The sequence below is a fragment of the Melozone crissalis genome, unplaced genomic scaffold, assembly GCF_028551555.1.
Source record: "Melozone crissalis strain CALT ecotype California unplaced genomic scaffold, PUWL_Pcris_2 ptg000026l_1, whole genome shotgun sequence".
In the NCBI taxonomy this organism is placed as follows: domain Eukaryota; kingdom Metazoa; phylum Chordata; class Aves; order Passeriformes; family Passerellidae; genus Melozone; species Melozone crissalis.
This window is the reverse complement of record NW_026535804.1, coordinates 9,002,209-9,017,234: the sequence shown is the minus strand read 5'-3', so window position 1 is coordinate 9,017,234 and position 15,026 is coordinate 9,002,209. Positions and strand designations below refer to the sequence as shown.

The 15,026-nt window shown below is 47.5% G+C and overlaps 1 protein-coding gene across 1 annotated transcript; it reads left to right on the top strand.

Annotated features, from left to right (window-relative positions):
• Positions 1-8,746: 8,746 nt before the first annotated feature.
• SMIM36 (small integral membrane protein 36) lies at positions 8,747-9,031 on the top strand. The gene has a single exon (XM_054278580.1). The coding sequence runs from the start codon at positions 8,747-8,749 to the stop codon at positions 9,029-9,031; it is 285 nt and encodes a 94-aa protein (XP_054134555.1).
• The last annotated feature ends 5,995 nt before the right edge of the window (positions 9,032-15,026 follow it).

Below are 15,026 nucleotides of genomic sequence, written 5' to 3'. Positions count from 1 at the left end.
GACCTGATCTCAGGCAAACCAGCTGGGAAAACAAAAGAGCTGTAAAAGCTGCAAAACACATAAAGTATGGACAAAACCATGAGGAAAAAATGGGTTTCTTGCCATGCAGCTGGGTGGTCCACGTGGAACCTGGGGATTGACTGAGTCTTGTGAAATTTAACACACCTCTGAGCACAAATACCTTCTGTACAGGATCAGGCACCTCATTCACCTCCTGTTACACCCCCGGATTTCCCTAAAGGCATGTGGTGCTGCTTTAAAACTCTGCCCTTTGTGAAGCTGAAGGACAAGTACAGGAGGACAGGTACCAATGTCCACATGAGCTGTGAGAATTGGTGTCTTCTTAGGAAATTTCAGCACTGGATCTGAAAAAAACCACTTTGGTGTGAATCCAGCCAAAAAGAATAGATTTGTCAATCCCTGAAGGCAGCACCCTCAGGATCGAGTGAGTATTGCCATGGAAGACTCAGGGGTGTAACGCCCTTCAAATCCTTGCACTGCCAGACACACTCATACAGGTGAGCTGTTCCCTTCCTTGCTGAGGAGCTGCCTGTGCCTGTTGGGCGTTTCTTGCACCTTTGTGGTCCAGGGTCAGGGAGTCAGGACTGGTGTTAGGCCTGGGATAACACACGTGGGTCACTCTAAACCTCTGTGTGTCTCCCTTGAAACATCACCAAGGGCAAATGGGCAGCTCCTCTCCCCTCACTGCAGCTTGAACATCCATTTAACAGGACAAAAACATCCACTTAACAGGACTCATTTTCAAAAACAAGTTTGTGAACGTCTTGAGGTCATGATCCAGGACGGGTCAGCCAATGTGCTGTGTTTAAAAAGCATTACGGTATTCAAAATGAAATAATTTTTCTCCTTTGAATCATGGCAGTTAACTGAAGTGCTTCCAGACCAGAGCCAACTGTTTGTAATTGGATATTAAATTTGTTTTGTGTAGTTTAGCACTGAGTCTCCATGTTGTCTGAGCAAGAAAAACCAAAATAAATTTTAAAATCTTTCAAAGTCAAAAGGATTTGCCAAGCCTGAGAATATTATTTTGTACTCTAATTAGCTGATTTGTCAGAATAAGAATGAAAACAACTCTTGGCTGCACTCAGTTTATTGAGGTGTTGCCCAAACCAGGGCAGTGCTGATGGGGGCTTCCCACTGGTGACCATCAGGAGGCTCAGCCTGCCCTGCCCAGGTGTGAACTGAAGTGTGGGCAGGGAAGGGGAGGTTGGCATGGCCCAGTCTCATATGACACAAAGCTTTCATTTTGTGTTGGCTGCAGCTGCTGGGCTGCTGGAAAATGTCACTGACTCATGGCCAGAGACGGCACATTGCTGACAGTCTGACCAGAACACCTCTGTCCCTAGGGATTATTGATCACTTGAGCATAGCTGTGACAAGAACTGCTGAACATTTGCCAAAAGACAGGTTTGTTAAATTAAACTGAAAATAGATGTCCCTGGACAGTGAGGCACTCAGCCCAAGAGCATAAATTGTTGTATCACCCTCCCTTTTCACAGGGTGACACAAATGGTGGTTTAAAGCTTAAACTTTTAACATTTCCTCTTTGGCCACTTTTGTTGCATGAGCTTCTAAAAGTGTTGGAACTGTTCTCAGAATATCATGTATATATGTCAATTTTGCTGCTTATTTGTCCTCAGTGAGTGACTCAAGGTATAGTTAAATGCTTACCAGATAGGTAGTTACTTACCTGGGAGCATGAAGTAATTTCATTCCCATGTGCATCAAGTTGCCCATTTGTGTGGAGATTGGCAAACCAGGTCCTCAGCAGTCACTGGAGACAGGAAACTCGTGATTCTCCAGCAAATCATGTAAAACTCTAAGCAGTGCCTGCTTTCAGAACAGAACTGTATTTTAGCAGAGTTCACACAGGTCTGTAGAGCATTTCAGGGGTTTTGGCCAGCTCAGTTCACCTTGTGCTTGTGAACATTTCATGGGCACCTTCACAGCATCTGCCTTCCCCTTCAGCTCGGGCCTTTTTGGATACCCTGGACTTGAGTTCAATTTTGATACTCTGGACCAAGATTTCATTCAGAGAGGCTGAAATACATGGAATGCATTCACAAGAACAGAGAAAAACCAGAATGCTGAGACAAGTAATAACAAGATGTCCAATGAATGACATCAAAACTTGACTGAAGCTAAGCCTAAAGATACACACAGAGCCAGCAGACAGATGGGAACCACAGAGGAAGCCAGGAGGGAACAGTGAAGAGATGATAGGACAGTGGCCAGGAAAGAACAATGCAAAAATTATTTGGATTAAATTTGCAGCAGAAAACCAAGTTTGGTGCCAGGAAAGAAACCTGAGGAATATGGCAGGACTGACTGCAGTGCAACTGCTGGGTCTGGACAAGAGGGAGAGCCCAGGTGTCAGAAGGAGGAGATCAGAGGCCTAAATGTCTCCACAACAGGAGGACAGAGTTCCTGCCTGGTCAGAGGGAAAATCTCCCAGGAAAGGCCCTTGCTGCAGGCTGGACTCCGGCTGCTGTCCAAAGGAACACAGAGTAACCGGCGGGTGTGGAGGGAGCAGAGACAAAACAAAAATTCCTGCTGGTAAACAGAGTGGAAGTGGGTGAGGCAGGGGACAGGAGTGACATCAGTTATTTATGGCTGTTTGTGTCCCCATATCTTTTATCTCCCAAGGAAGGCTGAGGCTTTGTCGTCAGGGGCCGGCTGTCCCCGCCCGAGGGCAGCAGGGACAGGGACCACGTCCCTGGGATGGAGCTGGAGCACAATGACCCTGTGCAGGGATGGGAATGGCAGCTTGGGGTGTTGGAATGGGGACAGTCTGCTGTCACATCCAGCCTTTCCCTGGGGGCAAATGAACCAACTCACAGAAATGTGTCTTGCTATGAAGAAGGAAAACCAGAGGTGACAGTGAGAATGAGGTTTGAGCACAGTGCGAATGGAGCAGTTCAAGGAGTCCATCTCTACTCAACAAAACACTTTGGGATGTGCCCACTTGGGCATCAAACAAGTCCTGCTGCCTTGACTGAGGTTTAGGTATAAGCTATTTCTGTTTTTCTGAATCAAGCCAATGCTGTAAAAACTTTGTGAACTTGAAATGAGGGAGAGCAAAGCCAGTCTTGCTCTATTTTTCATATTTGTTCGCAGAGGCTTGTTGACAAAATTGTGATCTGTACTGTTACAAAAGAACTCTGGGACAGAATTATTTGAATAGAGAGCTATAAGTGATAAAAATCTGTTTATACCACAACATCTCCAGCCAAATGATTGACGTATACATTTCTGTCCTTCCATTGATGTAACTTTTCAATTTCCTGTTGGTGTCTAAGCTTGATTTATTTTTCCATTTATTTGGGTTTTACAAAGAGCACTAAAGAGCTTGGCACTTGGGGCTCTTTTTTTTTTCAGTTCAACCCTCTTAGTCCTCGATCACTTCATTGTTTCTGCAAACAATGAAAAAGAGAGATGGAAAGAACAGCTGAGAACAGCTGGGTTGCTCACCAGGTGTCTGACTGGTATTCAAGTATCCTCTTTTGAGAGAGGCCTGTATTCCCTGGAAAAAACAAAACACAAAAAAACCAAAATGAATTCAGAGTTCACTTTATTTGCTGCCGTCACACATGATGTGACACAGATTTGCCGATCTGAAAGAAGCCTGAAAAAGCAAAACAAACAAGAAAAGCTGCTCCAGAAAGCTCAGGGTTTTTTCCCTCCAGTTGCACCCCAGCTGAATTGAGCAAAGAGCTCTGCAGAGCCTCTTGAGGCAGATCCCGCCAAGTTAATTTGAGAGACTCCTTTCTCATCATCTAACTCCCCTCTGCCTCCCTCACCCAACATCTTACTCAGAGCCGCAGTCAGGAGCCAGGCCTGGAGACCTCTGGCTTTGAGGAAATGACTCCTATGATTTATTCTGCCAGCAAATCTGCTCACTAGGGCAAAGACCCTCTACCCATCCCCAGCCCACAGAAGTCCCCTGGTTCCTAAAAAAGCAGCTGCATGTTGCCAGTCATCCCAAGCGTGCAGGGTCTTGAACGCAAATCAGACTGAATTCAGGAGCAAAACTGATTTATTGCCCACAGATTGGTAACACAGTGACAGCAGCAGGCCAGTGTGCCCAGGAGTAGTGATGCACTCCTGACACCTTGCCCCATGGAGGTTTATTCAAGGCAAACAGAGAGAGGCAAACACACCTCTGTCACCCTGAGGGAGGACACACAGATTTAGTGGCAAACAGAACCAGGAACTGTTCAGCAGCTCTGTCTGCAATGGCAGAAATTGGTGAGCAGCACTGCCCAATGCTGGAGCCTTCAGTTCCCCTTGTGCCCCTGGGTACAGCAGCTTCTCCTGGATGTCTGTAGCCCCTGGCTTTTCTGGGAGGGTGCCAGCACCTATTTTCCTCTTCCAGGCCACAGTTGTGTTGGTGGGGAGGTCACCAAACCCAGCACACCCCCAGGTCCGGGCACAGCAAGTGCCTCTTGCTACCACTCCACCTGAAAAATCCTCATTTACTAGGAATAAGGAGAGAAAGAATACAACCCTTACTCTTCATAGGCAATAAAACAAGAAGCTGAAGCTCTCACTTTGTGATTTCTCAGATTAAATGCTTTACTACCTACAATAATAATTTGATTTCTGACTGTCACAATCAGTTCATAGCTCCTGTTCAGCTCAACACACACACCTGGGCAGAGCACTATGTGCACCTAAACCCATCCCTGCTCAGCAAGGCATCTCAGCATGGACTTCAGGGCCAGGGGAAGAAGGGAAGTTTATCCTTGAAGTTATTTGTGCAGCTCCAAGTCAGAGCAATGGAACGGACAGGATAGTTTATATGGAGTAATTTTGAGTTTGACAGAAAACTCAGATGGGGTAAGCAAAAGTAGTTTCATTGAATTTGGTGCAAGCATGTCTACATCATTAATTTTATATCTGCATCCTCTTGATGAGCTCTTGAGTTATGGGACAGAAGACAAATCAAGCAAACAGCCCAGCTACAGAAAAATTGAAACCCAGTCTGAATCAGCTTTACCCATTCCAGGACACCTGCATCCAGTATCAAGCATTTCAGACAGAGAAATATTCCATGTGCCCTGGGTTTCACATTTCCACTGCTGTTTTCTGCTGCTGCAGAGATGGAAGACAGAACAAATGCAGTTTAAAGCAGGAAGGAGTTTAACCACTGTGGCAACACTTCCCGGAGCGGGCACGGCGAGGCCTGCGCTCCCCCTGCAGGCGCCGGCACAGCGCTGGCACCAGCGAGCACAGGAGGTTAAAGGCAGAGCGGAGTGGTAAAAGCAGAAGATGTTAAAGAGCAGAAGAGGTTAAAAGCAGAGGTTTCCCTTCTGGCAGGCGCTGCTGGCTCCCTCGGGGTGTTCGGTCCGCTGTCGGTGCCCCGGTGCCACCTGCCGGGCCCGGCCGGCTCCGCGAGGCTCCGTCAGGAGAGCAACAGCTCCTACGTGTGGCCGGCCGCGATCAGGGCTGGGAGCTCTGGGAGCTTCAAACCCGAGCTGGAAAAGCCTGCAGGGAAAAGCAGCGAACCCAGCCGGAAAGTCGCGCTGTCACCTTGTTCATTTTGGGTTCTGTGAGTTCAGGTCTCTGGTGCTGCCGGCTGCTGTCTGTGCCTCACCTTCTGTTATTTTTTTTGCTGCTGGTGAATTTCAGGTTCCTTTCCCCAAAGTTCTCAGATCTATTGCATTATTCTTGCACTAGGGAAATACATAGGCCATAGGAGACAGGGGAGAGTAGGGGAAGGGGTCAGGTGCTTCTCGACCCTGGCAGGGTTTGTGCGTGACCTCAGAAGCCTGGGCTACACACACACACCCAAACCCTCATGTATGGCTCCTCTCACACAGCCTGCCCTGCTCAAACTGGCATTTGGGCACCCAGAGGGGCTCAGTGGCTCTGCCCTTGGTGGCTGCACATGGGTGGGTAACAGATCTGCTTTCCCTGGATTTGCTCTGGGCATTCGGTTTGGACTGTAGGTACTGGGGTAACTGTGGCTCCTGATCACACCAGGTTTCTTCCTGTGGTCCTGGAATCTCTGCAATTTCCCTCTTAAATTATGACTTGCATGAGGAAGGCAATGGGCTGGGCAGCTGCCTGTAACCTCTAAGTGTCCACCTTTCCTGTCCTGAGCAGCAGGGACTTGGCAGGACAAGGTGTTATGCTGGTGTTGTCCCTTCTGACACCATCTCAGCCTGTTCACTCTTCTGTCAGCATATGCTGCTATTGCTGCCATCCCTATTCCCATCTTTCCCACTGCAGCTGGATTGAAGTGATTTCTTTTTGAAGAACTGTTTTTAGTGATGACACCATGGTTAAGTCAATCAGGGCTGGCAGTGGTGACTCTCCCCAGGCTGGAATGGGCTCTGCTGTGCCAGCGCTTCCCACAGCACACGAGGCTCTGCTGCCACCTCAGCCTTCAGCTGGGGAGCACAAGGAGGGGAAATGATCTTGGCTTCCATGTGTCTGAGTCTAGCAGAGCCTGAATATTCTGCTCTGGGCATCCCTCTGATGCTGTGTGTGCTGGTCACCCTCCTGAGCTTCAGTCCTCCAGCCAAAAGTGCCTGTGGAGCAGCCCTGAGCTGCTCTGCAGAGATGGCACAGCAGGGACCTAGTGCTGAACTCCTCTCTGGGGTCAGACAATGGAGTTTCCTGCAGACTGATTTATCCTCTTCAGCCATTGCCTGCAACTCCTCTGCAACTTGTGCTGTTGTTGCTCTCCAAACGGAGCTTTTATAGCTCCCTCCTAACAGAACCTTTTTGTAAAATCTTTTTTTTCTTTCTGATTGTAGGGAGGTTCTTTGCTGTTTCACTAACATCTGAGACAGAGCCTTTGTTATGATTTCTTTCCTATTCTATTCTTAGCTAGCCTTCTGAGGAAATCCTTTCTTCTTTTATTATAGTTTTAATGTAATATATATAATAAAATAATAAATCAAGCCTTCTGAAACATAGAGTCAAATCCTTGTCTCTTCCCTCAACCTGAGACCCCCGTGAACACCGTCACAACATCTGACAGCCAAATGCTGAGCCTCAGACCCAGCATGTGGTGTGTGACAGGCACACAAGAGCGGGGACACACAAATGTGCATCCCAGGTGCCATGGGGCTCCCTCCCTCTGCCAAAGGTGCCACTGGCAGTGCCAGCCTTGGGATTGCTCTGGTACAAACTTCTCCTCAGCTAAAGAGAAGGGGAGTAAACATAGCAGAAAGGCAGGGGCTGGAGCTGCAGGCAGGGTCCCTCGCACCACTGTAGTCCTTTTTTCCAGGCAGATCAGCAGGGTCTTGTCTCTTCTCTCAACCTGGGACCCCTGTGAACACCGTCACAACATCTGACAGCCAAATGCTGAGCCTCAGACCCAGCATGTGGTGTGTGACAGGCACAGAAGAGCAGGGACACACAAATGTGCATCCCAGGTGCCGTGGGGCTCCCTCCCTCTGCCAAAGGTGCCACTGGCAGTGCCAGCCTCTGGTACAAACTTCTCCTCAGCTAAAGAGCCGTCAGAGAGGGCAGATGGTGGGTGGGGGATGCAGCCCTGTTGACCTCACGGCAAGTGCCATGTGTGAGGCCCGGGCGGCAGGATGGCCCCATGACATATTTCTTACAGCTTAGACGCGCCAGATCGGATCCTGCTGACACGTAAAGCCCTTTTCCACAGCTCTGCCGCTGCTGAGAGCTGGGACAGCCTAATCTCTTCCTAAAGGCTCCTGTGCTGTAACCAAAACCTTGGGGTTTTGCATGGGGAGGTGGATGTGCTGGTGTCTGTGGTGCTCCTGGCACCATCCCTTTGTGCCGCCTCCCTGGTGTCCTGCACATCTCTGGCTTTCAGCAGCTGGGGTGGTCTCTCTCCAAGCACTGTGTGGGTGACAAGTGGCAGCTCTCTATGTCTCTACTCCCTTGTCAGCTTCAGAGACATAAATGTGGAAGGTGCAAAAGGCACTTGAAGGGTTTGTGGTCAGGAGTCTGGCACTGCTGCCAGGCACTCTCAGACTTCACCCTCTTCTCAGCCGAGGATCCACACAGGAAAAAAAAATTGGCAGCCCCCTGACTGCAGAAATGCTGCAGTTTTGTTGCACCTTCTCACACATGGGAGACTCAAATGAGACAGAGCAACCTGTGGGAAGCAGGATCCTACAGAGGGATTTGTGCAAGGACTGGCTGGGCAGTGTGTGACAGCAGTGTGACGTGTCCTTGTAATACTGACAGTGACCTGGGCAAGAAGCATCTTTAATTCACTTTAAAACACTGCTGTAGCACAAGCCCAGGGCAGAAAGAATTCATTCAGAATCAGGATCAGGCTTGTGAGATTTTGAGAAAAGTTACCTTGCAAATAACTTCCTAATTATTTCTGTATTCATTTACTAATTACACAGCTCAGGTTTTTTCAGCCCATGAGTCCAAACCCACCTGAGGAAGGGAGGCTCTGCAAAATGCCCTTAGAGAAAACCCAGTTTGGTACCTGCCCACCAAGGAAAAAGGTGGTCCCTGGGCAAGGGGCATGTTTTCCTATCAATATAGCAATCAAATTTAGCTTCTGCCACTGTAGGCAACGTGGCATTAAAAGAAGGAGCTTAAGTTATTAAACTGAGCTGCTTTAATCGTCCCGTTCGGGGAAATCCATTGCTACAGGAGACCTGAGGATTAGTGTATTTTTACCACAAAGCCAATACATCTATTCTGATCAGTTAGCACTTGCTCATTCGTGCATATGAAACTTCATTCTCCAGGTTTGCCCTCTCTAGTATGGGTCCAAATGGATTTTTATTTGGAGATTGACCCCGTTACCTTGAATCTCATCATTCTGGTATCTAGCTATGTCATTCTGCTTCTGGTTTTCCTGATCTCCTGCGTGCTCTATGACTGCAGAGGGAAGGATCCCAGCAAGGAATATGCTCCCGAGGTCCCTGCAGACAGCCAGCCCCCGATCCGGCTGGTGGTGATGCAGCAGGGCTCCCCTGGCACTCGCTGGGCAAAGGGGCTCGTCTCTGCCTACGAGAACCCTGCTGATCTGCCTGGGAAAAGGACTACAGTGGTGTGAGGGACCCTGCCTGCAGCTCCAGCCCCTGCCTCTCTGCTATGTTTACTCCCCGTGTGCAGAAGGATTCTGCGATCCCCAGGTACGTTCAGCTTTATTTGATGTGGTGCCATTGCTCAGGGGATCATTTGGTGTTGAGCTGTGCTCTGCATCGATATGAGCTCACAGTTCTGCCTGCCAGCCATAAAGAGACTAATTTCCATTTCTGCTGCTGCCTTGCGGCCCACTGGCAGCCGGCAGCAGTGACGCTGTTATCCCCTCAGGCTCTGATGAGGGGCCTTGGTTTAATCTTGAGTTGTGCCCAGTGCAGTTTTTTTGGCAGGGACGCAGTGTTGTTCAGGGCATCCCACCCCAATGGGCTGAGCTCTGCTGCCCCACAGCCTCGGCACATCTTCCTCAGTTGTGCAAATGACCTTGGAAGGCTGTTCCCACCTCCCCAAGGAGAGCAGAAACCCAAGGGTTTTCAAAGGATGGGGATAGTGCCTTTCCTGTGGAAGCCAGCTGCTGCTCCCATCAGAATTCAATACTTTCCATGTTGGCTGTGAGCTCCCCTGAGGGCAGTGCCAAGCCTGTCTTGGCTCTTATTTTCTGTAGGTAGAACACAAGCTCTGCTCTTAGGGAGCCGAGCAGCCCTTGCCCTGCACACATCCCCTGGCAGGGTACAGTGCTATGCTTCCTGGAAAAGCTGAGTACAATGCCTCCTGCCCAAGGGGAAGTGGGAGCTGAGGTGAATTCACCAGTAATGTGAAACGTGTGTCACCGCTGTCCACTGGAACAGGAATTTCTGACCCCACATTTCTGATTTTAGTGTCCATCTCCACGTGTCTGACCCTGCCTCTTGCCCTGAGCCTTTCTTCAGCTCTATCAGGTTCCTGCTGGGCCACATCAAGGCTGTTATTGTATCTCCAGTAAATCAAATGCTATCTGCATCAGGACCTGCTGTTCCCATGATTCCAGAGCTATAAGCTAAAGGCCTTTTTGGTTAACAAGTTTCTTCTGCGTCTTGCTGGTTTTCTCCCTCTCAGTGCTCCATGAGATGTTTAACACTAGGTTATTGTGTCCCTCGTTTAAACAGTGCTCAAGTTCCTATGTGTGATATTATTTAAGTAGTGGATTTTAGCTGGGTATTAAGGGAGAATTAGCACTGGACCCAGACTGTTGCAGGTGCCTGTCCCAGAGACTATTTTACGTCATGTTAATGTGAAGTTCCCACAGAGTCCTACAGAAATCTTTAGTAAACACAGTGAGATTTATTACCTGTGTCAGGTGTCATGGATGACTCACTGGATGCAGTGGTCCCAATGTCTTCAGGACAGGCATTTTAAATACTTCCAGAAATAAACTGCACTGAATTTGAACCACAACTGAACAAAGCTGTTGCCTGGATTGCATGGTTTGTGCTCCAGCTGGGTAGGAACAGTCTGCCTGTGCCACATCCCCAGACATGCTGGGGGTTTCTGAATCAGCCACAGAGCATCCTGGCTCTGGCAATGAAAATATCAAGAGTACCTTTTATTTAACTTTATTTTAAGAAAAGGAGCCAGAATGGTTAGTGGTTTTTCTTTTGGTTTCTTGTGGGTGAACCCAGGCTTTGTGTTCAAGGCTTTGTCATGGATATGCCTGGTTTGGGAAGGAAGCCTGAATTGGAAGGGAAGTTCCTGATGGGTGGGTTTAAACTGGAGCAAAACCCTTGATGATGAAATTGCTAAATCAGAAGTTGGTGCCATGATCCTCTTCCATGTATCATGCTGAAATAATGATGTTGAATGTCTTCTTTTGGTTATTTAGCACTGGAAAAGTGCAGTTCATTGCAGCTGCTATGGCAAAATGTGGCAGTGACTGAGCTGCTCATATGCCATGGCTGCTGTCACCCACCCAGGGTGGGTTATCTCTCCTTGGGCTCTCCCATCTGCCTTCCCTTCAGCCTCTAAGCTCTTTAAAGCTTTTTGTGTGTCCATGTATCATTTAACATTCTGGGAGCCTTCTTGGTGATAAGAGATCCCTGGCATTGGAGAACAGAAATAATAACCTTTGTTAATAAGACCTTGGGAGAGGTCTTGAGGGACTAAAAAGAGCTCAAAAATATCACAAAGAGCATGGCACAGCTCGTGTGACACCAAATGCCACAGTGCCAGCAAAGAAGCTGTGGTTCTTTGCTGAAGGTCATGCAAATAATGTAATGACATCATGTCACCATTTCATTGCCATGTGTTTGTTTCTGTAGGTAAAACAAACTTGCAAGGCTGTGTTAATAAATACTTTCAGGTAGCTTAAATGCTCCAGATATGGAGTTTTGTGTGCATTAACCACAGATCCCTGGCTCCTTGAAGCTTGATGGCAAAGCTGCTGATTTTGGCAGGGTAATTTTTCTGGCTAAAGCTTTAGGAAGTTGTGCCTGGGGAGGCTGCAGGCACAGGAGCAGTTTCCATTGTTCTCTCATGAGGACATTTGTCAGTTGTGATTGTTGGTGGACTCTGATCCAAAACATGGAGGTAAAAGCAGCAAATGATATTTTCCTTCTGATAGCAGAAAGGTAAACATAGGGCAAATCCCTTTCTGGAAAACGAAAAACTAAAGTGCATCAGGACTTCGTCTTCCCAACAGGAATAAAATGGCTTTCTTATATACTAAATGAATATTGGAGTCATTTGTCTTACTAGGCCAATATTGGAATATTGTTTATACTAGACCAGGATTAGAGTATTATTAGTGGGAGAGAGTCCTTGAGTATGTAACGAGAATTCCAAGTAATCAAGGCCCTGTGAGTGAAATTACTGCTTTGGGGATGTCTCTGCTGCCATGCTTTACTTAATGACTGTGTCAAGATTAATGCATGCAAATGGGCTTTTATCAGGCCAAGCTTGCCAGAAATCAGCCTTGAAGCTGTGTTCCTTGGAGTGCTTGCAGTCCTCTGCCATGCCATTGGCATCATTGTGAGCAAACAGGGATGAGTACTCCCACAGCAGGGCTGCTGTTTGCATCAATTGTGTGTAAGATGTGAATCCCTTGCTGGAATTCACACAGTACAAACCATCCTGGACCAGGCTTTGTTGCTTTCTATCCCAAACTGAGCCTTGCAGAGGAGCTCTGCAGAGACTGAGCTATCCCTTTGGGACACCTGCAGCATCTTCCAAGCCCTGTCCATGTGGGGAAGCACCAGGATGTGGCTGTGGGGATCCATGGATTCAGGGAAAGAGCCCCTGAACCTGACTCTGCCATCCTGCTCAGTTGAGGATGGGTTTGTGCCTTGCTTAATCCTGCCCGTGCCTATGGAGACGTGCTTTGCCCAGAGGATTAGACAGGATTTTAAGGCCAGGACATCCAGCACAGAAATCCTGTCCTGCAGCAGGTGCCCTTTGCAAATGAGTGAGATGTGGGTAAAATTGCATTAACATTTATTCATAAGCAATATGAGCGACAAGGATTTAAGGAAATATGCTCTATTCCCAATTCTGCCCTTGGGTTAGGGGGCATCCCTGGGCAGCTCTTGTTCCCTCTGTGCTTTGCTCCATGTGTCTCTGGTTAGCTTTCTCTGCTCTTCTGCCCTCTGCACTGAGATTTGTCCCATCTGAATCATTTATGCTGTTCATAAGGGGGTTATCACTACAAAACTGGCACACAGGGGCTGCACTTGAATTTCAGCCCATGGACCAGGAGAACAAAATAAAATATTCTCCCACAACAATGCAGGTGGATCAGAGAAGTCTCTGAACAAGCCACATTAAATCTGGGCAAACCCTGGGCACAGCCTTACAACACCTGCTTTGGGTGAGCTGTGATCACCTTGGCACCCTGATATCTGTAGCTCTGTGATTTGAAGTGAACTCAGAGGTGCTGGGAGGATTTATTGCTGTTGTGCAGGAAGCAGGAATTCAGTCTGCACTGGCTCGCTTACAGTTGGCTTAGTGTGCTCTAAGAGTCACAAATTACTGCTTCTGTAAAGCCTTTATTAAAGGGTTTTACAGAAACAACAGCAAAAAAGATTTCCAGAGTTCTCCAGTATTAATTCAAGTCAAACATGTCATTAAATTCACTGAAAATTCATCTTTCATGTGAGGCTGTTCCACTGTAAACATACTGTCTAAGCCTTTAGATTTCTTTCTAAAATCCCTAATAAGCCACTACATATGAGTAGAGGATTAGTCCAGACAGACTAACCCATATTTGCCAGGGAGAATTCCTTCCTATGCAGTGATTGTTTTGAATTTGAAAAAGGGTTAATCTTGTCTCATTTTTTTTATCAGCACATTTTTTTATCCTCTGATAGTGCTGAGTGTAGAAGCACAGTGACATGTCCCAGTCAAACCCCTTGGCTGTAAGAACTTAAGAATAATTTTTGCTGCCTAGAACTGCATCACCTTGAGTCATCAGTCGTTCAGCTTGTGTGATGTTGGTGCTCTGGTGGCAATGCCAGGAGGTAAGAATTGGTGTTGGGAGTTTAATTGGAAATACTGTTCTTCCAGCCACGAGCCAGTGCTGCTTTGGGGAGCCCATTTGTCATCTTTTAGAGGTTTCAAACCCCACAGCCCCAAGTCTCTTGAGCTCCCTGTGTACCTTTGCTATGGCAAAGCGCTGCCCTCGTGTCCTGGCCCTGCTCCAGCCCAAATGACTTTGTGGCTCTGACTCCCTGTGCGGGGTCTGTTCTGCCAGGTGGGCTCTGGGGGTTGAGCTGGATCCCCGTGTCCTGCTGGGGTCCCTGAGGGGCTCCTGCACGAGATGACAGCTGGAGCCTCAGCAAGGGTGGGATGTGAGCAGCATGGCAGGCACGTACATGTGCTGCAGCCTGCTGGTGGCTGCTGCCCCCAAAGAAAGCAGGTGGGCTCCTGGGGCAGCTCTCAGGGCTCTGAGGTGAAGGTCTGGCTCTTCGTGCTAGAGCGGGTGGTGGAAGGCTAAATTAATTGTTTATAAATAAATTGCTCTGACATCCACAGCAAAAAGCTATCTGACTTAACTGGAGAAAATCATAGCAGAATGATAAAAACCAGAAAAATCTGAACAGATGCCTTCTCAAGCTTCTGTTCTGCTCCTGCTTTGGTTTCCTTACTTCTTCCTCCTCACAAATGCTGGTTTCCTTGGAGACACTGCTCCTTGGTTTCCCTGTCTCACACTGACACTGTTTGACATTCATGTTTCAAAGAGGCATTTCCGCCCCAATGTGACAAATCAGGGGCAGTTTTTGGAGGCAGATCCTTGTCACAAGGCATCTGAATCCAGAATCTGATGGTTCAGCCCTGGCTGGGGATGGGTCAGTCTCATCTCAGATCTGCAGCAGATGCTCTGTGTGGGCAATGAAGCTGTGCCCTAGTTTCTCCATCTGTTAATGTCAGTAATAATTGTTACACAAGTGGGGTGTAGGGTTGATTTAATTAATATTTATGAAGGAACATGAGATCCTTTCACGGGTGGTGCAATGGAGAAATTGTTAATTATGAATGATTATATATTTGTGTCTCTTCCTGAATGCCTAGAAGACTTGGACATATTGTTTAAACACTCTCATTTTGCACTCCTTCAGTATTTGAAGCTGATTGGGCCCACGGTATAGCTCTTTATTACTCTAAAAATACACTGAATTTAACTGCTATTGACTTCTTCATGAGCAAGGAATATAGGCTTAGCACCCACCTTTATTTGTAATAATTATATTGCCTAAGTAATCGATATCCTTTTATCACTTCATTATGTAATATTCTGCGCATTCTATTTTTATCTCTGCCACTTCTTTCATGGAAAATAAATATACAAATTCAGGTCAATTCTAGGGCTAAACCTTTCAAGAAAGAGGAGGGCAGGCAGGGATTGGGCATATCCACCTTTGCCTTCTTCAAATTACAAACCCCCTGAATTTCTGAGAGATTAATGGGAGTTGTCTTAAGTTTATTGCTGGAAACTGGGCACACATAAAGGGAATATAATGAGCATAAAAGGTGGATTGAATAAATCCAGTAGTAGCAGCAGTATGATTTAATGTCTGTAGGTGCCCTGTCCATTGGGTTCA